Consider the following 23989-nt stretch of genomic DNA (forward strand, 5'->3'; position numbering starts at 1 on the left):
CACGTTCTCAGTTGGTTATTTATGCGTCATATAACGTACACTTATTCAGCCTGTTGTTCACTATTCTTCATTTATTTTAAATTGCCTTTCAAATGTCTATTCTTGGTGTTGGGTTTTATCAAATAAATTTCCCCAAAAAATGCGACCTAGATATGTTTTTTTCCTTCTTTATTATGCATTTTCGGACGGTGCGACTTACTGTATACTCCGGAGCGACTTATACTCCGAAAAATACGGTATATCTAAAAAAATAAACAGTAAAATTGATCATGTAATGACAAATAGCTGACATTTTCTAACTAATAATAATGTACTTTGTCTTTAAATATATCTAATATGTTTTACTTGACTTTTCAGAATGCGGTCCTTGGTGGACAAAGTTTAGACACACCTGATCTAAAATATTAGCAGCGCTCAAAATTAAAATGAATTATATCTAAAACATAAACAAAGTTTAGTTAGTTCATTGAAAAATGAAATAATTGTAAGCAAAAGAGAAAAAAAATCGGTGTTTAATGACAAAAAGCTGAAATGTTCTAATCAAATCTTACCCAATAACTGTTATTAGCATTTTTATTTTTAAATTAAAAAAATTATCAATATGGGCCCCGCATACTTGGCCCTTGGTGGAAAAAGTTTCAGCACCCCTGAACTAAAATATCAAAAGAATCAATATTTTGATTTAAAAATCGATAATAGAGCATAAAAATCTGGTATCGGCAGTATCGATATTTCAGTGTCGATGCACACATCACTAGTTTTAATGTTTTAAACACTCTCAAATGGAGATAATCTGGTATCTGTTTGCTAAAATAGCAGGAAGAGTTGTTAGCAGGAACAGAACAGGCTGCTTGTGTCAGAGTTCTTCTATCAGATGTTTGTAGATGCAGGCTGATATAATCAGAAACCAGTTTTATTGCTGGTATCGGACAAATATCTGATAACAATATTGAATCGGTACACCCCTAGTCATAACTATTCATTGTTCTTCTGCGTATTGAATCAAACATCAAAGGGTAAGAAAAAAATACAAAGTGCATTTAGGAATGATAGATGTACCTTAAGTGAAATATTAAAATATACTTTATGATAAAATGGCTTCTAAAGCTACATGAACCTGGTAGGTCATTTCTCCTCAACAAAAGGAGGCAATACAATTCACAAGTAAAGAGAAACTAAAACACTTTTAGCGAGGAGAAATGTAACGTCCACCTCTTTGCTCCTTTTAGTACGCACACCTGAAACACACCATGTAATAACAGCATGAGATTCAAAAACTGATGAGATTAGGTGGACCTTTGAAGCGGAGACGTTTGATTGGCCGATTCTAATTACAGCTAGCAAAATGTATCTGAAAGGGGGAGTTGGCTTTATTTTATATATAGAACAATTATCTTCAAGTACAGTCGTCCCATGCCATATGTGTGGCTTCACGACCTCGCAGATTCAAATATAGACCTTAAATTCTGGACTATAAACCGCCACTTTTTTCTTACGCTTTGAACCCTGAGGCTTATAAAACGGTGCGCTAATTTATGGATTTTTCTTCGATGATGGCTATAACGCAAATCATGAACAGGTGTGTTACTGTTTATGCTATTGCGCCATCTTTTGAACAAGTTCGCTCACAGCAGGTGCTGCCATGCTTCGGTGTTCTTTTTATTTAGTGCTTTCAACCTGAAGTAGAAGTGTCATTTCGTCTCCTAGCCATCCGTAGCGTTTCTGATCGAATGGATTCTTCATTCGTCACTTGAAGTCACGTTTGTAAATTTAAAACTATTCTTACTTACTAAACCGTCTCATGTGTAATGTCTGTAAGAGTGTGTTCGTGCATATTTGTACGGGCTAGCATAATTTTTTTAAGCTAGCGTCGTAGAATTAGCTAATATGCTAACATGTTTACGAGTGTTAGTATTATTAATTTACAACGCATTCTTTTTAAATTGTTTGTTTCACAATTTCCTCAGTAAATTCACCAAAACGTCGCCGTGGAGTTATTGTGTGTGTTTAACTGATTGGAGAGCTAGCTTCCGCAGCTAGTGGGTCCATGGCGATGACTTCTGTTTTGTTTGATCATCCGTTTTACTGCCGCGTTACAGACATTGTGTGGAAATAATTAAGGTATGTAAATAAACATTTACTAAATATTTCTGTGTAAATAATTAATTTCACAATGTAGATACCTGCGGATTATAGTCCAGTGCGGCTAATATATGGACAATATTTTTTCTTCTTCTAAAATTTAGTGGGTGCGTTGCGGTCTATAGTCCGGAAAATAAGGCATATATTTTAAAGCATTTTGTACATATTTGTGGCCTAAATCCAGTGTTTAAATTAAGCCTTATTTATTTGTTTGTGTCTTATACATATTGGAGTGCAGTATTTGTCTTATTTTCTATTATTATTTTGTGGCGATCAATAAAGCTATTCACCAAGTGGCACTTAAGTTTCCGGGTTAAGGGTGAACAATGCTAACAAAATGGCGGCTATTCTTGGCGCTAACCTCACCGAGACTATAATTAGACCAACTTTTTGATGCAGTTCATCTTCAACCCCTGCCTCATCAATAACACATCTCCACATTGGTGAGCCTTGAGCAAAGTCAAAAGACGAGACAAAGCGGTACATGGCGCGCCACTTATTGCTAACAAGGCTGTTATTAGCACCAATGTGACAATGACAACACGGGACACGCTGTGCTAACAACACGGAATGCTAACAACAGAGCTAATGGTCGTAGTTGCGACGATCAAGTTGACCAGGTTTTTACAAAATAATGTATGCCTGTGGTTTCAGCACATGAAGCCCAGTTCTAACTACTACTAATTACCCAGGACGTGATGAAGTATTTCCACGTTGTGGTCGTGTTGTAGTGGCCGGGTGACTGTCATAGCAATGACACTTGAGTACCAGTGAGTACTGTAATCCATACTTGCCAACCTTGAGACCTCCGAATTCGGTAATTGGGGTGGGGTGGTTGAAGTGGGGGAAGGGGGGTGTACCGGTATATATTTTCAAGTATTTCTTATATATACACACACACACACACACACACACACACACACACACACACACACACACACACACACACACACACACACACACACACACACACACACACACACACACACACACACACACACACACACACACACACACACATATATATATATATAAATAATCCATTCATGAATGAGTATATCCGTTTGGCCACCGTGTTCAATGGAGAAGACTGATCTACAAAATGTGCAGGCAGCATACCCCTTCCCCTTCGAGCTGTCCTGGATGAACTGAAATTATTTTTTCCAATCATTTTGGAACTTGCAAGCGTACCGGTACTTCTTCTTCTTACTCGTCGTCGCCATGTCTCTTCTTCGTTCTTCTGCTTCGTCTCTTGTTATGTTTTTGGACATTACTACTTTGCCGTAGTTTTGAAGCAATGCATGATGGGAATCCGGATGTTGTGTGTCAGTGTATTAACGTGCCGGCTGGAATAAACACACGCTGAGAAATGGCTGTGTGCCTGCCTACTTTATGGGTTATAGATAAACCTATGGATAAGGGAGACATATATAATAGTCTCCTTTTAAAGTGAGAGAGGACGCTAAAGGCAGTGCCTTTAAGGCACGCCCCCAATATTGTTGTCTGGGTAGAAATCAGGAGAAATTCGGGAGAATGTTTGCCCCGGGAGATTTTCGGGAGGGTCACTGAAATTCGGGAGTCTCCCGGGAAAACCGGGAGGGTTGGCAAGTATGCTGTAATCTACAGTATAACACACTCAAGGTTTGTGTAATGGTGACTATATGGATTTTATTTCAACTTTAGAGGGCTGTGATTATGTTAAAAAAACCTATTTAGAAAGTCATAAGGTTTTTTTATGCTCTAATGATGAAAATATTTACTAACAATAATCCTAATTGGTGTGAATTTGTTTACCACGGTCAGACCTGGAACCAATTAGCCACGATAGACAAGGGACGACTGTACTGTACATCAACATTTTCAACCTGTTAGGTAATGATTAATCCTTAAAACAGTAACCCCAAAACCAGTAGAAATAAAACGTGTCGATCATCTTCCATTCCGAATGATCAAGACATTCGTCATCCCTTTAAAAAAGGACGAAAAGGTCTCCTCCGAAGACATTAGGACGGGAGAAACAATCAGTCGCATGACTGCAGCAAGATAGCGTAGGCGTGTGCTTTAAAGTCTAACAGTCCAGTGTTCAATAGCAAACGATGGAGATCTTTAAACACCGTGTGGACCTCCTTAGTCCAGTGTGAGGACGGTTTTAGATCAACACATCAGTGTCTTTGAGGGGACGCCAGACACAGAGTCTAGTTGAATGTGCAGCGAACAGGACGTCTACCTCTTGTAGTGGCTGGGAGCGTCTGCAAACACGTACTTCAATCTATAAGCTTCAGCCAGCAGGAGGCCCACTTCTTCATTGCCCCAGTGGATTGTGGGAAGGTTCTGCAGTAGTATCAGAAGGCCCTGAAGAGCAGAAGGAAAATAACGCTGATGTGAAAGCGAGCTAAGAAGGTTCCGCGTGAAGTTCAATGTAGTTTAGCGCCGGTATAAAATCATTAAAAAATGCTACATTTACTGAAGTAAATTTTGGATAAAGTACTTTCAAAGGCCTACTGAAACCCACTACTACCGACCACGCAGTCTGATAGTTTATATATCAATGATAAAATCTTAACATTGCAACACATGCCAATACGGCCGGGTTAGATTACTAAAGTGCAATTTTAAATTTCGCGCAAAATATCCTGCTGAAAACGTCTCGGTATGATGACGCCTGCGCGTGACGTCACGGATTGGAGCGGACATTTTGGGACAGCATTGTGGCCAGCTATTAAGTCGTCTGTTTTCATCGCAAAATTCCACAGTATTCTGGACATCTGTGTTGGTGAATCTTTTGCAATTTGTTCAATGAACAATGGAGACAGCAAAGAAGAAAGCTGTAGGTGGGAAGCGGTGTATTTCGGCTGGCTGCAGCAACACAAACACGTAGCCGATGTTTCATTGTTTGCATTCCCGAAAGATGACAGTCAAGCTTTACCATTGGCTTGTGGAGAACTGGGACAACAGAGACTCTTACCAGGAGGACTTTGAGTTGGATACGCAGACGCGGTACCGTGAGTACGTACGCAGCTGCGGATTCCAAACATTTGATCGCTTGCCCGTACGTGCGTGCCGCTATGTGCATGTCACGTACGTAACTTTGGGGACTTTGGGGAAATATATGTGCTGTATGAACTTTGGGGAGGTGAACGGTACTTTGGGCTGTGGGATTGAGTGTGTTGTGCGGGTGTTTGATTTGTATTGGTGGGTTATATGGACGGGAGGGAGGAGGTGTTTGTTATGCAGGATTCATTTGTGGCATATTAAATATAAGCCTGGTTGTGTTGTGGCTAATAGAGTATTTATATGTCTTGTGTTTATTTACTGTTTTAGTCATTCCCAGCTGAATATCAGGTCCCACCCGCCTCTCACAGCATCTTCCCTATCTGAATCGCTTCCACTGCCCTCTAGTCCTTCACTCTCACTTTCCTCATACACAAATCTTTCATCCTCGCTCAAATTAATGGGGAAATCGTCGCTTTCTCGGTCCGAATCGCTCTCGCTGCTGGTGGCCATGATTGTAAACAATGTGCAGATGTGAGGAGCTCCACAACCGGTGACGTCACGCGCATATCATCTGCTACTTCCGATACAGGCAAGGCTTTTTTATCAGCGACCAAAAATTGCGAAATTTATCGTCGATGTTCTCTACTTCAGCAAAAATATGGCAATATCGCGAAATGATCAAGTATGACACATAGAATGGACCTGCTATCCCCGTTTAAATAAGAAAATCGCATTTACCATTTAAATAAGAAAATCGCATTTCAGTAGGCCTTTAATGCAACATACTTTTTGTTGAGTATTTTTGAGAAGAAACACTACTGACTGGAGGACGAGGCGAAACATGTGACACACCGAGTGAGAACACGCAGGAGCATACCAGAAGGCATGCTAATCGCTAAGCTAGCTTGGACCATGAGAAGAAATAAGTGAAGTGAATTATATTTATAAAGCTCTTTTACATAGTGAAACCCAATATCTAAGTTACATTTAAACCAGTGTGGGTGGCACTGGGAGCAGGTGGGTAAAGTATCTTGCCCAAGGACACAACGGCAGTGACTAGGATGGCGAAAGCGGGGATCGAACCTGGAACCCTCAAGTTGCTGGCACGGCCACTCTACCAACCGAGCTATTACGCCCTGTGTAAATAAGTGCTTAGTAAAGTTTAAAAAGTGTAGATGGAAGCACGTTACAGCAGGAAGTAAGCAGTTATTAACAGGAAGTGAACAAGTAGATCAATAAGAGTTATAGAGAGGTTAATATAGCGATGTCTGTTGCTGTGTAGCAACAAGGGGAGGGGCAAATCCATCCATGTATCTGTAGTGTCGATACCAAAGGTAGTATCAGTATCAGGGCTGCAACGATACATCAAGTAAATCAATGCGTTTGATTCGGAAAAAGCTTTGATTTATGTTACTTTGATTAATTGTTTAGTAAATGTACCGGTAACTAACAAAAATGATGAAACCCGGACCGAATAAAAGAAAGTAAAACAAGATACAAGGTAAATTAAAGTACAAGTTAAATAAAAATGTAAACAGCAGGTAATGAGGGGAAAAGAAGGTGAATTTAAAAAAAAAAAAAAAAAGGTAAGTAGAAGGTAGAAAAAAGGTAATAGAAGATAAATGGAAGCTAAATGAAGGTGAAATAAGAACAAGAAGGTGAATAGAAGGTAAATAGATATCGAAGGTATTGAAGTTTATGGTAACCAGAAAAATTGTTGTTTATTCTAACTATTTTCCCTGAAATACGCATTGAGACTATAAAGTGTGTCTTATCCGATTACTTAAGCAAACTAATCGATAGAGTACTCGATAGCTGCGGCCCTAATCAGTATATGATCGACACAGATCAGATCAATATTGTTATTTTTACAAAAAAAAAAAAGTGTTGTTTTTGTTCACAGATACAATCTGGGGGAATAATTCCCTGGACACAGGAGGACAAAAAAGAAAGTATTTAAAAGAGTAGCAGATAGGTGTTTGACTTTTGTTTAGTTATTGTGTACTATAGATTTGTTTTGGTAAAACAATTGTATGTAATCAAATAGAATAAGGATGTAGTTAAAATATTGTGTTGATATTGTTACACTGTCAACAGCACTCAGCAGAAATACATAAAATATTTACAGTTAATACATGTGATCGGTATCGGCCGACCTCACTCATGGATGATTGTATGGAAATCGGCAGCAAGAAACTCTGATCCCAATTTTTAATGATTTAGAAATTTTGGCGACACTTATTTCAAGTTTTATAATTTTTAAGTATGGCGGAAAATAAAAAAGAAGCATACCTGGAAGTCAATCATGGAGAGGATTTCTTTGCGCCACTCAGTGAGGAACGCAGCGCAGACGTACAAGTGAAAGTGGGAGAATCCTTCTGCTTCAGCCTAGGACAAGACAAAGTGAAGAGGATAAACATACATTTAACATTTAAATTCAACATAATGACATAAAAATGTACTGAATATATTAAGACTGCCACAAGTAAAATATTGTTCTAATGTTTTATTTTTTTTGCAATAAAGGAATGTGCTGTTTCTTGGCAATGCACACAACTCGTCATTTCACATAAAATTAGAGTTTGAGGTTTAAACAACAGGCTTCTGTAGTCTGTCAGCACAGAGTGCAGAGCAGCAGACTGGTTAGTAGTAAAAAGTTAGCATCAATATTAAGTTTGACAGAGTTTGTTATGTTATGTGTTATGTTATTTTCATTTATTATGCGCCCCCCAACCAACTGTTACATCAGCCCGGGGCGCAGCCCGAGTGGAGAAACAAAAAAACAGAAACAGAGACTGAGACAAACAAAGGAATCTAAACTAAACATTTAAGACTCACAATGGACACATAAATCAAAAGTCATCTGCGGTAAAAAGGTGAGTTTTAAGCTGTGCTCTAAAAGAGTCCAGGGTGGTGGCAGACTTAATATTCAGGGAGAGTTTATTCCATAACCTAGGTGCCATCACTGAGAAAGCACAGTCTCCCTTTGTCACCAGGTTTGACCGTGGGACCTTCAGGGTCATCTGGTTGTCCGATCGAAGGCAGCGACCAAGCCTGGAGCTGGTGGGTTGGTCCAGGAGATCTTTAATGTAAGCCGGGGCGAGACCATTGAGCGCTTTGAAGACATACGTGACGATCTTAAATTCCACTCTACCCTTCACTGGGAGCCAGTGAAGGGAGGAGAGGATGGGAGAAATATGTTCCCTCATTTTTGCGCCTGTCACCAGCCTGGCTGCTGCATTTTGTACTAGCTGCATGCTATGGATGTTTGGTGAATATATTTCTCGGTAGAAATGCAATTGTGGCCGTCTGTCAATTTTGTTACGTTAAAATCTAATTTGTTAAATGTTTGTACAAGTTTACCGTGATTGCAATGCTAATTTCCATTAGCCTATCAATGAGGCCGTCCATTGTATTTTAGCATTAAGCTAGCAGTGTAGTTCAATTGCTTTTTTCAGTTTATAGCAGGATTCTTACAAGCATGTGCACTTTATGTGAAAATGAAATGTACTTTCCTTTGTGTGCTTAGTTTTATAGTCATTTAATTGTGGAGAATATCAATAAACTCTAATTTATAGGACTGTTTACACATCTGCCAAATAAATTACAGCATTTAGAGAGGGCAGAATACTATGTCAATAAACCAGGGGTGTTACATTGTAATTGAAAAAACCCTCAAAACAATATAATCTAACGTAGATATGTTGAAGAAGGAGCTGAGCCGGAAGGCAAAGCTCTCAATTTACCGGTCGATCTACGTTCCCATCCTCACCTATGGTCATGAGCTTTGGGTTATGACTGAAAGAACAAGATCACGGGTATAAGCGGCCGAAATGAGTTTCCTCTGCCGGGTGGTGGGTCTCTCCCTTAGAGATAGGGTGAGAAGCTCTGCCATCCGGGAGGAGCTCAAAGTAAAGCTGCTGCTCCTCCACATCGAGAGGAGCCAGATGAGGTGGTTCGGGCATCTGGTCAGGATGCCACCCGAACGCCTCCCTAGGGAGGTGTTTAGGGCACGTCCGACTGGTAGGAGGCCACAGGAAAGACCCAGGACACGTTGGGAAGACTATGTCTCCCAGCTGGCCTGGGAATGCCTCGGGATCCCTCGGGAGGAGCTGGACGAAGTGGCTGGGGAGAGGGAAGTTTGGGCTTCCCTGCTTAGGCTGCTGCCCCCACGACCCGACCTCGGATAAGTGGAAGAAGATGGATGGATGGATGGATAGATATGTTGATACTATTTACTAAAATCACAGATTTGTCTTTAAACGTATATGTAAAACCTACTAGCATTTAGAAATGAAAAATACAAAACCCAAAACCAGTGAAGTTGGCACGTTGCGTAAATCGTAAATAAAAACAGAATACAATGATTTGCAAATCCTTTTCAACCCATATTCAATTGAATAGACTGCAAAGACAAGATATTTAACGTTCTAACTGGAAAACTTTGTTATTTTATGCAAATACTGGCTCATTTGAAATTTGATGCCTGCAACATGTTTTAAAAAAGCTGGCACAAGTGGCAAAAGAGACTGAAAAAGTTGAAGAATGCTCATCAAACACTTATTCGGAACATCCCACAGGTGAACAGGCTAATTGGGAACAGCTGGGTGCCATGATTGGGTATAAAAGCAGCTTCCATGAAATGCTCAGTCATTCTCAAACAAGGATGGGGTGAGGGTCACCATTTTGTGAACAAATGCGTGAGCAAATTGTCAAACAGTTTAAGAACAACATTTCTAAACGAGGAATTTAGGGATTTCACCATCTACGGTCCGTAATATCATCAAAAACTTCAGAGAATCTGGAGAAATCACTGCACGTAAGCGGCAATGCCCGTGACCTTCGATCCCTCAGGCCGTACTGCAACAAAAAAACGACAGCAGTGTGTAAAGAATATCACCACATCGGCCCAGGAACACTTCAAAAAACCACTGTCAGTAACTACAGTTCGTCGCTACATCGGTAAGTGCAAGTTACAACTGTACTTTGCAAAGCCAAAGCCATTTATCAACAACACCCAGAAACGCCGCCGGCTTTGCTGGGCCCAAGCTTATCTATGATGGACTGATGCAAAGTGTAAAAGTGTTCTGTGGTCCGACAAGTCCCCATTTCAAATAGTTTTTGGAAACTGAACGTCGTGTCCTCCGGATCAAAGAGGAAAAGAACCATCTGGACTGTTATAGGCGTTCAAAAGCCAGCATCTGTGATGGTATGGGGGTGTATTAGTGCCCAAGGCATGGGTAACTTACACATCTGTGAAGGCACCATTAATGCTGAAAGGTGCATAGAGGTTTTGGAGCAACATATGTTGCCATCCAAGCAACGTCTTTTTCATGGATGCCGCTGCTTATTCCAGCAAAACAATGCCAAGCCACATTCTGCACGTGTTACAACAGCGTGGCTTTATAGTAAAATAGTGCGGGTACTAGACTGGCCTGCCTGTAGTCCAGACCTGTCTCCCATTGAAAATGTGTGGCGCAATATGAAGCCTAAAATACCACAATGGAGACCCTGAGCTGTTGAACAACTTAAGCTGTACATCAAGCAAGAATGGGAAAGAATTCCACCTGAAAAGCTTAAAAAATTGGTCTCCTCAGTTCCCAGACGTTTACGGAGTGTTGTTAAAAGGAAAGGCATGTAACACAGTGATAAAAATGCCCCTATGTCAACTTTTTTTGCAATGTGTTGCTGTCATTAAATTCAAAGTTTATGATTATCTGCAAAAAAAAAAAAGTTTCTCAGTTTGAACATTAAATATCTTGTCTTTGCAGTCTATTCAATTGAATATAAGTCGAAAAGAACTTGCAAACCATTGTATTCCGTTTTTATTTAGGAATTACACAACGTGCCAACGTCACTGGTTTTGTACATTCGTCATAGCCAATTATATGTTAGTGTTCTTTTGACAGTGTTCTGGCCACGCCCCCGCCGCCACAAACTGATTGGCGGTCTGTGGTTACCGCTGAACAGTGTACATTCTTAGCCAATGTAAGGTGCGGCATACTCCACCTGGTAGGTGTCCCACAGACGGATGGTGCAACGCAGTGGAAGTTCCCTCATCAACAGATTGTTCATCCAGCGGAAGGCAAACTGTAAATACTCCACCTCATACTTTTTGAAATGATTGTGAATGTCCTCTGAAGACAGAAACAACAGTGAGTTCAAATGGTGTTTCTTCACTTTCTGCCTGAATGAGCTTGTGCCCAAGAATGAAAAAAGGATGACAGGAGAATTCAGGTTTTATTGTGGTTGGCGGATGACGAAGGAGAGACTCACCATCAATTCGGCTGACAAGCTCCTCCAAAGCTTTGACTTTGTTCTGGATTCCCGGCTGAGCAAAGGTGTAGTTGTCCTAAAAACGACAGCAGCTTCACAAATCAAGCACATTTGAGGAAAGCAAGCGTGCAGACCTGTATTCCATCCAGCAGCTTGCTCATGCACCAGAAGCTGTCCGCTTCGATGTTTCTTTGCGTGTCCAGAGGCAGGGCAGCGACCTCAAAGTTCTCCATGTCCTCCACTGGAAGAACCGATAACAACTCATTCACTACGTTTCCATGCACTAAATTCGTCTGATTTCTCAAATAGTTTTTTTTTTTGTATTTTCACACCTCTGTGTAGGGTTGTACGGTATACCGCTACTAGTATAGTACCGCGATACTAATGAATCATATTCTGTACTGTACCGCCTCTAAAAAGTACCGGTCCTCGCCCCCCTTTTTTTAACGGGCATGAAGGCACTTCGTCACGTCATGACATTGCTGGTTTTCCGAGCAGAGGAGCATATTTGGCAGCGCACACACACAGAGTACTTACAAGCAGACAATGTGTGTAGACAGAAAAGGGAGAACGGACGCATTTTGGCTTAAAAACTAACAATAAAGGTGAAGCTATAAACACCCTCGGGAAGAGGTGCTTTAACACATGGCTAGCTAGCTAGCAGCTAATGTCCATCCGCAGTGTTTTAGCGACTTCTAAATCACTCATCCTTGTCTCCATGGCGACGAATAAAGTACATTTCTTACAAGTGTCATCCCTGCAGGACGAGGAATAGCTAAACATGCTTCACTACACACCGTAGCTCACCGGCATCACAATGTAAACAAACGCCATGGGTGGATCTACACCGGACATCCACTGTAATGATACCAAGTACAGTAGCGTATCTAGTCGATACTACTATGATTACACCAAAATTTTTTTTAGCATCACAAAATATTTTTTCCTTTTTTTAAAATGTATATTAAGTGTATAAACCCAGGAAATATGTCCATGGACACATGAGGACTTTGAATATGACCAATGTATGATCCTGTAACTACCTGGTATTGGATCGATACCCAAATTTGTGGTTTCATCCAAAACTAATGTAAAGTATCAAACAACAGAAGAATAAGCGATTATTACATTTTAACAGAAGTGTAGATAGAACATGTTAAAAGAGAAAGTAAGCAGATATTAACAGTAAATGAACAATAACAATAATTAATTTTTACCATTTGTCCTTAATAATGTTGACAAAATAATACAATGGAAAATGACAATATGTCAGCAGCTAAATTAGGAGCCTTTGTTTGCATACGTACTACTAAAAGACAAGTTGTCTTGTCTGTTCATTAAGTTGGTAGAGTGGCCGTGCCAGCAATCGGAGGGTTGCTGGTTACTGGGGTTCAATCCCCACCTTCTACCATCCTAGTCACGTCCGTTGTGTCCTTGGGCAAGACACTTCACCCTTGCTTCTGATGGGTGCTGGTAGCGCCTTGCATGGCAGCTCCCTCCATCAGTGTGCGAATGTGTGTGTGAATGGGTGAATGTGGAAATACTGTCAAAGCGTTTTGAGTACCTTGAAGGTAGAAAAGCGCTATACAAGTACAACCCATTTATTATTTATTTATTTATTTAAGGACAAACTTGCAACAAGAAACATATGTTTAATGTACCCTAAGATTTTTTGTTAAAATAAAGGCAATAATGCAATTTTTTGTGGTTCCCTTTATTTAGAAAAGCATCGAAATACATTCTGGTACCGGTACCAAAATATTGGTATCCGGACAACACTAAGCAGCCAGCCTGAAATGCGGGTGTCAGGGACAGACGTGGAAGGAGATTTTTACGACAAAGTTCTAAAGCTTAGTGATGTATCAGATTGTAGGTGGGTTTAATTTTTTACCCTTCGCGTTCATATTTCACTGTGTTTGTTGCTTTTTGTTGTGTTTCGCTTGCTTGTAAAATATGTCGATCGAGAAGGGGTGTGACGTTCATATGTTGTCAATATTCAGTGTTTTATCGTCCATAGTTATATTTAGAGATGTCCGATAATATCTGCCTGCCGATATTATCGGCCGATAAATGCTTTAAAATGTAATATCGGAAATTATCAGTATCGTTTTTTTTATTATCGGTATCGGTTTTATTTTTTATTAAATCAACATAAAAAACACAAGATACACTTACGAATTAGTGCACCAACCCAAAAAACCTCCCTCCCCCATTTACACTCATTCACACAAAAGGGTGGTTTCTTTCTGTTATTAATATTCTGGTTCCTACATTATATATCAATATATATCAATACAGTCTGCAAGGGATACAGTCCGTAAGCACACATAATTGTGCGCGCTGCTGGTCCACTAATAGTACTAACCTTTAACAGTTAATTCTACTCATTTTCATTAATTACTAGTTTCTATGTAACTGTTTTTATATTGTTTTACTTTCTTTTTTATTCAAGAAAATGTTTTTAATTTATTTATCTTATTTTATAAATTTTTTTTAAAAGGACCTTATCTTCACCATACCTCGTTGTTCAAATTAGGCATAATAATGTGTTAATTCCACGACTGTATATATCGGTATCAGTTGATATCGGTATCGGTAATTAAGAGTTGGACAATATCGGAATATCGGATATCGGCAAAAAAGCCATTATCGGACATCCCTAGTTATATTGTAAATCCCACATTCTTTATTTTAATGTACATTCTGGGTGTCTCATTCAGTAAAAAAATTTAACATTTTATTCCGTTTTTTAAGGCGGTCTGTCATAACGTTTTTAGCATTCAATCAGACATTATTGTGAGGTTTTGTATTAGTGTTCCTAAAAATAGATAAACCAGCCCGCAGAAACATTTTTTCTCTAAACTGCATTAGAGAATCGATCATTTTTCCCATCTCTACTCAAGACCGATACAAATTGTGGTGCAACGGGTCATTGACAATTGTCGACAGCAGTCACTCGGAATTTTACGGACGGGAGCGAGTCAGCGCGGCCACTCGCAACAACATCGCAGTTGAAAACATGTCAAGTGTGGGGACATTTCACCCTAATCTTGTTCAAGACACGGACGCCTTGCTCATTCTGCAGAGCGGACGTTGTTATTTTATGGCAGTAAATCTGTGATACGGGAACATTCAAAGCGGAGGCATGATGTCGGACATCTGGAGGATGCCATCTCAGCTCAGTAAGATAGTTAGCTCGTTACCTCGCTAGCTAGCTAACAAGTGTGAGACCAAGTGTGGATTTAACTATCATTTTAGCCAAAGTGCACCAGCTAAACTTTGTCTAAATCAATTCAGGCACAATTTGAAATTTTAGTTAGGAACATTTTGCCTCATCGGAGTGTTTTCATTTATCGGAGCTTATCGGATTTAATGGTATGTTGTCATAATTCCTTGATAATTATCTGTGGGATATTTATCGTGCACCTCTAACAGAAAAAACGAGTGGCAGAGGTAGGAAAGCACAACAATCAGTGGGCAGATTTTCCTCCTGGCAACTTACTGACAAACTCGGAGAGGAAGACAACAAAGAAGGGTGTGACCAGATCATTGATTCCTTGGACATAACCACTGGCCGGGTGTCGAATTGCCCAGATGAAGAGAATACGCTCAAACACCTGAAGGGGAGAGAGGTGACAAAACTACCTGTAGAAAGATCCTGATAAAGTTCTGGTCAAACGTACGAAAGAATGTGTTAAACAACACCAATCACATTTACAGCAGCTGACCCATACTTGAAGACTAATGGGATTCTAGTATGAAGCTTTTGAGGGCAAAGAAATCTAAAGCCCAAAACCACATCTTTAGAAGTTCTGTATTAAAGATGGCATCTGTCACATATTTGCTCACAATAAAGGGTCAAAGAAGGTATTTTATTGCTTATTCAGCGGTTACCTCTTGCACAACAGGCTGCTGGAACAATGGAATGAGAGGGTTGGTCCTTGGAATGTCGATGTGAATCTACAGAAAGGGGACAAATTGATGTCCAGACTTCTATTTTATGTCTTAGCACAGTGGTACCCCGCAATACGAGTCCCTCGTTCTTCGGGATACGAGCTGTCTCTCTGCTATTTGCGATGCTTGGTGTCACGAGTCCTCCTACCACTAGTTGGTTTAGTCAATGTCATAGTCGACTGTAATATCCAACCAACACATCGCGAGCATTAGCTTCTAGACAGAGATGGACATAGAGTCATGGCCAAAAATATTGGCACACCTGCATTTCTGTCAGATAATGCACCACTTCTCCCAGAAAATTGTTAAAATGACAAATGCTTTGGTATTCACGTGTTTATTTATTTTGTTTGCATTGGAACAACACCCCCGCCCCAAAAAAACACAAATCTGATATTTTACACAGAACTCCAAAATTGGACTGGACACAATTATTGGCACCCTCAACTTAATATTTTATAGCACACCCTTTGGAAAAAAATAACTGAAATCAATCGCTTCCTGTAACCCTCAATGAGTTTCTTACACCTTGCTACTGGAATTTTGGACCACCCTTCTTTTGTAAACTGCTTCAGGTCTCTCAGATTTGAAGGGTGCATTCTCCTTACTGTTGTTTTTTTTTAGATCTCTCCACAGATGTTCTATAGGATTTAGATCTAGACTCTTTGATGGCCACTTCAGGACTCTCCAGCGCTTTGTCTAATGCCATTTTTTTGTGCTTTTTGAAGTATGCTTTGGGTCGTTGTCCTGCTGGAAGACTCATGACCTCTGACGGAGAACCAGCTTTCTGACACCGGGTCCTACGTTATGCCCCAAAATTCTTTGGTAGTCCTCAGATTTCATCATGCCATGCACACAGTCAAGGCATCCGGTACCAGAAGCAGCAAAGCAACCCCAAAACATCAGTGAACCTCCACCATGTTTGACTGTAGGAATGGTGTTCTTTTCTTTGAAGGCCTCATTTTGTTTTCTGTAAACTGTGTGATGATGTGCTTTACCAAAAAGCTCCACTTTAGTCTCATCTGTCCACAGGACGTTCTCCCAGAATGATTTTGGCTTCCTCAGGTAAGTTTTTGCAAACTCCAGTCTTGCTTTTTTGTCTCTGTGTCAGCAGCTCCTGGGTCTCCTACCATAGCGTCCCTTTTCATTGAGATGGCGACGGATAGTGCGAGCTGACACTGTTGTACCCTGTCTGCAGGTCAACTTCAATTTGTTTGGAAGTGGATCGAGGTTCTTTATCCACAATTCTAACAATCCTTCGTTGCAGTCTTTCATCAATATTTATCTTCCGTCCACGTCCAGGGAGGTTAGCTACAGTACCATGGGCTTTGAAGTTCTTGATGACGTTGCGCACAGTAGACACAGGAACATTTAGATCTCTGGAGATGGACTTGTAGCCTTGAGATTGTCCATGCTTTTCCACAATCTTGGTTCTCAAATCTTCTGAGAGTTAATTGTTCTTCGCATTGTTCATTGCACGATTGCACCAAGAAAAATTCGTAGTTTGTGAACCCGTTCTCAAACAATGGCAATAAAAACTATTCTGATTCTGATTCTTTTCTTTTCTCCATGCTCCGTGTGGTACACACAACACAAAGGTTGAGTCAACTTTTCTCCATTTGAACTGGCTGGAAGTGTGATTTCTATATTGCCAGCACCTGTTACTTGCTACAGGTGAGTTTAATTACAAATTAAAGGAGTATCACATCCTTAGAATACAACTATTTCTTACAATTTTGAAAAGTTGCCAATAAATTTGACCAGTCCATTTTTAAGTTAAAGTACCAATGATTGTCACACACACACTAGGTATGGTGAAATTTGTCCTCTGCATTTTTCCCATCCCCTTGTTCACCCCCTGGGAGGTGAGGGGAGCAGTGAGCAGCAGCGGTGGCCGTGCCCGGGAATCATTTTGGTGATTTAACCCCCGATAGCAACCCTTGATGCTGAGTGCCAAGCAATGGGTCCCATTTTTATAGTCTTTGGTATGACTCGGCCGGGGTTTGAACTCACAACCTACCGATCTCAGGGCGGATACTCTTACCACTAGGCCACTGAGTAGGTTCTATGGAGTTTGGAGTTCCGTGTAAAATAATATCAGATTTGGCTTTCTTTTTTTGGGGGGGTTGTTGTGTTATGTTGTTCCAATGCAAACAAAAGAAATAAACATGTGAATAGCAAAGCATTTGTAATTTCAATAATTTTCTGGGAGAAGTGGTGCATTATCTGACAGAAATGGAGGGGAGCCAATATTTTTGGCCATGACTGTAACTTAGTTTTTCCAAGCACTGGAAGGAGGAAGGTGAGTGTGAAAGGAGAAGAAGAGGGTGATATTCATTGAATTAAAGAAATAAATAATCAAACACATGATAGTGTGTAGGGTCAGTGTATGCTTTGGTGGTCATTGCATTTTACTTTCCATTTGGAGAATTGAAAAAAAACAAAAAAACAAATGATTAGAATTCTATTTTGAGATACAAAAAAAAATTAATTGTAAAAACAAAAAACGATTTTTGAGTTGAAAAGCGACAACTACATCTTTAAAAGAAGGTATCATTTTCTTTTTAAATTCATAACAAAAATTTAAATCACCAGTCAGCAAAAACAAAAAAAACGGACCAAAAACAGATGTTTTCTCATATTCCGACACCGGAACCGGAAGTTACTATCGGATTGGCTTGTAGGAAAAAAAACTGTGTAGTGCTTAATATTGCGTTTGTATACAAAATAATATATGATCGATCATTGATAATCTGGTCTTTCTGACAGAATACATCACAAAACTGTTTTTTCCTACAGGCCAATCTTGTATTTAAATATTACCTTCCGGTTCTGGTGTCAGAATATGAAAAAACATGTTTTTTTTGTCCAATTAGTTTTTTTTAATTTCGGTCTAAAAAATATGTAATGAAAATCAAACCGTTTCTTGGATCCAGTTATTGCTCTTCGAACCGAAAAAAAATATTCAGTTTGGTCTGTCAGTTTTCGCCTTTTTCAGTATTTTTCAGTTACATTTTTTGTATTGCAAAACACAATTCTGATAAACAAATTTTCATTTTGTTTTTGAATTCTCATTCATGATACGAAGATTGAATGACCAAAACATACGCCGAGCGTGAGGCTAGCCAACTTGGTGAAGCAGTTGGAGCGAAGCTCTGCTCGTCTGCACCATGCCGAGCAGAACGAGTCCATGACGCGAGCCAAGGATTTTAAAATAATATCTAACCATTTATCCATGAAAATATGGTGAAGCTGCTGATGGTATGTTTGACAGAGACTGTAGAAGTCCACTCTCCAAGGTGTATATTATTTGATTCCTCCACAAAACTACTGTACTTGTTTCTGCTACATTAACTTAAAGTTATTTTTACCTTTTGAAAGGCATGTTGAAATTGCGATGTTTTAGTGTGCCAAGCACCGATTAAATTAATTCGACCTAATTTCAAGGACCAACGCTGTTACGCATTACGAGTCGCTGCGTCATAGAACCAACTAAACCCGCATCCCGAGGTGCCACTGCATTTGTTTTTTTGTTAGCTACGCATAGTCTGTAAAATCACCTGTCGGTACGTGTCTTTGTAGTGCTCATCTGTTCTGGAGTTGTAATATTGCACGATGAAGCCAAAGTATTCCTCCCGCTTCCTTTTGAGCACCAGCTCACGGCGCTCCTTGTTGGCCGGCAGGTAACCCTGTTGGAGAGCGGAGAGCAGCGCTGAAGGCAACATGGACTGAGTTGGAATAAAATATGCAACAACTTCACAACCGCCGGTGATGAAACTTACAGAAAGAAGCCTCCATGTGATGGGACGGACCTCCCTGGGTATACCTGACCAGCTGTGCTTACGGAGCTCCTCTGAAAGCCATCACAACATACACTGTGAGCACCGTCACTGCTAACACTACCAAATGTTGGTGTGCGCCGTGTCCTACCTAGGTCAGTGTTGGCACTAGCGAGCAGCTGCCGGAATTTGTCCAGTCGGCTCTTCTCCCTCACCGTCATGGGAGGGGCTCCCGATGCGTTCTGGTCCGAAATGCGCGCCACAAGCGGGATAATGGGTCGAACCGGGAGAGACTGCTGTTTCTGCAGTGTGGAGCGAACTGTGGAAGAACGGACAAGCAAATTGGGAACGTCATTGGGCTAAACTGTAATGATGTGCTATCAGAGAGCATGTGAGAAGCATGGCATTGGGAGCAAAGTCAACTTCACACAATCACTATTTAGATTTCAATAAAACTATCAATATCTATTGCAATATGCAAAAAACGCTTTCAATAAAATGTTCAATATTTATTTTTCTTCTTAATCAGAAGAAAGCGGAAGTAGCAAAACAAGGTTGGTTGCATGAACAAAGGCACTCTGGTAACCGAGCAACGCAGGAAGTGATCACTGGTCAGTGGGAGTGACACGCTAACAGCCAATCAGGTGACAGTATCAACTATCACGTTTGGTTGATTCTTTGCACGGAGTGAGAAGTGGCAGTCAAAATTAAGAAAGAGTAGATAAAGGTTTCTTTTAAGTATCCTGGAAGGAATGGCTAAGCTTGCATGCATGCACACACGCACACACACACACACACACACACCTAACAGGACGACACAAGAAGCTAACCACTAAAGCTTCAATATAAAGTAGGGAAGATCCATCAAGATGTCGATACTATCGATACCTAGTATACTATCGGTATATAAACGATAATAAAGTTATTTCACTGATAGTTTTCATTTTCTTGTTTTTAATATTTCTTGTTTTGATTTTTACACAATCAAATTTTGGTGGTTTTTGTTATTGTTCACAAAGTGAGGAAGTAAATCTCCGATACAGGAAGGCTTTGAGGGCAAACCCAAATGATTTGAATAGGAGCCAATACAAGTTGTGGTTTATTTATTGTGCACTAGTCACTTTATTTTGTTAAAAAAATATGTAAATAATAAATGATAAATGGGTTATACTTGTATAGCGCTTTTCTACCTTCAAGGTACTCAAAGCGCTTTGACAGTATTTCCACATTCACCCATTCACACACACTTTCACACACTGATGGCGGGAGCTGCCATGCAAGGCACTAACCAGCAGCCATCAGGAGCAAGGGTGAATGAAGTGTCTTGCCCAAGGACACAACGGACGTGACTAGGATGGTAGAAGGTGGGGATTGAACCCCAGTAACCAGCAACCCTCCGATTGCTGGCCCGGCCACTCTACCAACTTCGCCACGCCGTCCCCACGCCGTGTAACATTAAATACCTCACATTTATTCCATCATCGTATAGGGCTGGGTGATAAAACAATATCAATATAAATTGTGATAATCATGTATAAAAAAATGCAATCGATAACTGTTTGATAATTTTTTTCTCTTTTTGTTTGGAAGAAAGCGGAAGTATGGAAGCAAGGTTGGTTGCATGAACAAAGGCACTCTCTCGCTCTGGTGACCGGGCAACGCAGGAAGTGATCACTGATCAGTGGGAGTGACACGCTAACAGCCAATCAGGTGACAGTATCAACTATCAAGTGTGGTGGATTATTTGCATTGAGTGAGAAGAGAAAGTCAAAATGAAGAAATGGTGGATAAGAGAAAAAAGTCCCCTAGACAGGTTTTGGATTTTTTCAATAGGGACCGTAGTCAGACCAATGTGGTTTGTAAATGATGCAAGGCAAGACCGCTAATACCACACCACCTTAGCCGCGCTCGCCCTTTACAGCACAGCTGTAACTTCCTGCCATTAAACCTGCAGAAAATAGTTCTTCTCAGGTTTATCTACGTTTACATTTTTACACTTTGCACTATTTTCATACACTTTATGAACTATTTCTTACATATTCATGATTTTTAAGAGCTTATTGTTAAAGAGTTCAATGTGATTTTAATATTTTGTTTACATTGAGTGTTTTCCATGCTTGTGTTGACATTTCCTTTCTGCCTTGATAGCTGAAGGCATTATAATCAGAAGAATGCATTGTCCTTATTTTCCTAAGTCACAAAAAATTTCAATAATTATCAATATCAACCAATATATTAATAATGTTTAAACAATTACTGCATAAAAAAAATTAGTTTCCATAGTTAAATAAGAATAATAGGGCAATTTAATGTTACACAACTGTTATTTCCTCGCACTAAACCTGCAGAAAATAGTTCTCAGGTTTCTCTATGTTTACATTTTCACACTTTGCATTATTTTCTTACACTTTATGAAGCATTTCTTACATATTGATGACTATTACTAGCTTATTGTTAAGTGTTCAATGTGATTTTACTATTTTGTTGACATTGAGTGTTTCCATGCTTGTGTTGACATTTCCTTCCTGCCTTGATAGCTGTGGGATTATAACCACAGGAATCTAACATAAAAAAAAAAAGTGTACATTTCATAAATTGTTCTACTGCTCTTTGTTTTTCTGTTGGTACTAATAAATTTAAATAATTATCGACACCAGGATCATGCAACCAACCTGGCCTCGCAACATCAGTTTTTTTCAGACAAAGAAGAAAATAACATTATAGAATGTTTTATCCATCATATTTTTTATTGATATCGATTAAATTACCGTATTTTCCGGACCATAGGGCGCACGGGATTATAAGGCGCAATGCCGATGAATGGTCTATTTTCGATCTTTTTTCATATATAAGGCTCACCGGATTATAGGCGCATTGAAGGAGCCATATTTATTTATTTTTTTTCTAAATTGAAAACACTTCCTTGTGGTCTACATAACATGTAATGGTGATTTTTGATGTTTTACAGATCATCTTCAAACCGTTTTGTGACAGTCGCTTCAGGATGCGCCGTTTTGTGGGCAGTCTGATTTACGTGGCACACCTTCGGCAGCGTCTTCTCCCCTTCATCTTTGCTGTAGCGGTGTAGCGTGCAAGGACGGGAGTGGAAGAAGTTTCAAAAGATGGAGCTATCTGTTTTAATGACATTCAGACTTTACTTAAATCAATAACGGAGCAGCATCTCCTCATCCGGAAACAACAACGTGTGCCGTGAAAAACCGTCCGACCGGAACTCTCTAATAACTAAAGTTCCTTGGGTGATTAATATAAATTCACTACACCGGTATGTTTTAGCGTTTTCATGGCGAGTTTACTGACAGATAGAGGGCTCGAATTTAAACGCGGCATGTGCTGCGACCGCCGTTGTCATTTGCTGTAATGCCCTAAAAATTGACCAACATTTACGGCAACAACATGCCGTGACCGCCCTTGACTTTTTACTTGTTAATGGACTAGGGATGTAACGATAAACAGTATAATGATTGACAGCGGAAAAATTCCAGACGGTTAGTAATGCATTTTAGGCAACTGCTTACTTCCTGAATACCGAAGCGCCGCAGAGTCTGCGCATGCGCACTTGAGCCGTTCGGCTCGGGAAACATGGCGGTGACTCCATGGACTTTGTTTTGAAAATGTTCCCTCCGAGCTAACGGAGCCGATCGCTTCGTTTCAATCACTTCTACTTCTGAAGAGTGTTTTTGTGCGATTAAGAGCGCAAGAAAGAGAACAATATTTGATGTTGCAGTTTCATTTTGAACGTGCAGCTGGCGTCCTGGGACTGAGAGTTACCATGCATAAGGCGATGTGTCGGGAACGTTGCCACAACTTGTTTATAAAGTCTGTAGTTTTTTTACTGGAATGTTCACTCGTCCTTTATTTAACTGCTAACTTTGTTAGTGTTCCAATAAGATCATTACTAGCTAAAATGTTTTGTCATCTCATCGAATTGATCGCTGGCTGAGTTGTCCGGGAGGCACAAAGATTGTGTGTTAGGTGTGAGGTGTCACTCCTCTTTATTTTTGTTGGCCAAATCGTTGCACTGAAGTACATGGTTGTTGTTGGAGAACAAAGCTTGTTTATTTGACTTTATCTTCATTTGCCAAACTGTTTTGTGTTTTGTATTGATATCAAAAAGTAAACACCATGTTTTTGTACATTACTTGTTTTTTTTTCATTCCACAAAGTAATTACTTTAAAAACCATTCATGTGACAAAGCATTTTGTTAATGTTTTATGGTGTATAGTTAATTCCTATATGACATATTTCTACTCAAACTCTCAATGGAGCTGTCCTTATACAGCATGTACATGTACACATATTAGTACATGTAAATATATATAACTTCAATCTAAGAAAATGTAAAACTAGAGACAAAGGCATCATGTAATAAAAAATCTGACACGCTAATACTAGTAATGAACAAAAACAACTATTTGTCTTTAAATGTATAGATCCAGAATGTAGAGCATTTTTATTAGATATGACAAATTAAATGATGGTGTCGAATTCACACTCCAATACTGCTTTACCAAACATAGTGAATAATCATGATTAATAATCGTGATTTCAATATTGATAAAAAATAATCTTCATTATTATTTTGTCCATAATCGTGCAGTCCTATGTATAAGACTTGACCTCATATATTAACACTGTTTTTATCTATATGGAGAAAAAGTGCAGTTACGTCTTATATCCATAAGATGCCATCTTGCAAATGTTTCCACATTTATTTGTATTTATTTATAGTATTATTTTGTTTCTGCCATATTACTTTGTTTATAATGCTTGAGCTGCTTTCATATGCACATTCAGCTTTCTACTTGAGGTACATATATACATT

The 23989-nt window shown here is 39.7% G+C and overlaps 2 protein-coding genes across 3 annotated transcripts in view; one reads left to right on the forward strand and one right to left on the reverse strand.

The window, feature by feature from the left end:
* LOC133653549 (zinc finger protein ZFP2-like) overlaps positions 1–23989 on the forward strand; it is a 390781-nt gene that overhangs the window by 94686 nt on the left and 272106 nt on the right. The window lies entirely within an intron of this gene.
* LOC133653548 (TBC1 domain family member 22B-like) overlaps positions 3022–23989 on the reverse strand; it is a 41237-nt gene continuing 20269 nt past the window's right edge. For both annotated transcript variants that reach the window (XM_062052954.1, XM_062052953.1), the window contains exons 4-13: positions 19297–19464; positions 19149–19219; positions 18927–19055; positions 15307–15372; positions 14915–15029; positions 11547–11653; positions 11413–11488; positions 11146–11273; positions 7429–7524; positions 3022–4494 (exon numbers count right to left, since the gene is read on the reverse strand). In XM_062052954.1, coding sequence (XP_061908938.1) covers positions 4366–4494; positions 7429–7524; positions 11146–11273; positions 11413–11488; positions 11547–11653; positions 14915–15029; positions 15307–15372; positions 18927–19055; positions 19149–19219; positions 19297–19464 — 1085 coding nt within the window. In that variant the 3' untranslated portion in view covers positions 3022–4365. The remainder of the gene's footprint in view (positions 4495–7428; positions 7525–11145; positions 11274–11412; positions 11489–11546; positions 11654–14914; positions 15030–15306; positions 15373–18926; positions 19056–19148; positions 19220–19296; positions 19465–23989) is intronic.

This window comes from Entelurus aequoreus, linkage group LG07 (genome assembly GCF_033978785.1).
Source record: "Entelurus aequoreus isolate RoL-2023_Sb linkage group LG07, RoL_Eaeq_v1.1, whole genome shotgun sequence".
Taxonomy (NCBI): Eukaryota; Metazoa; Chordata; class Actinopteri; order Syngnathiformes; family Syngnathidae; genus Entelurus; species Entelurus aequoreus.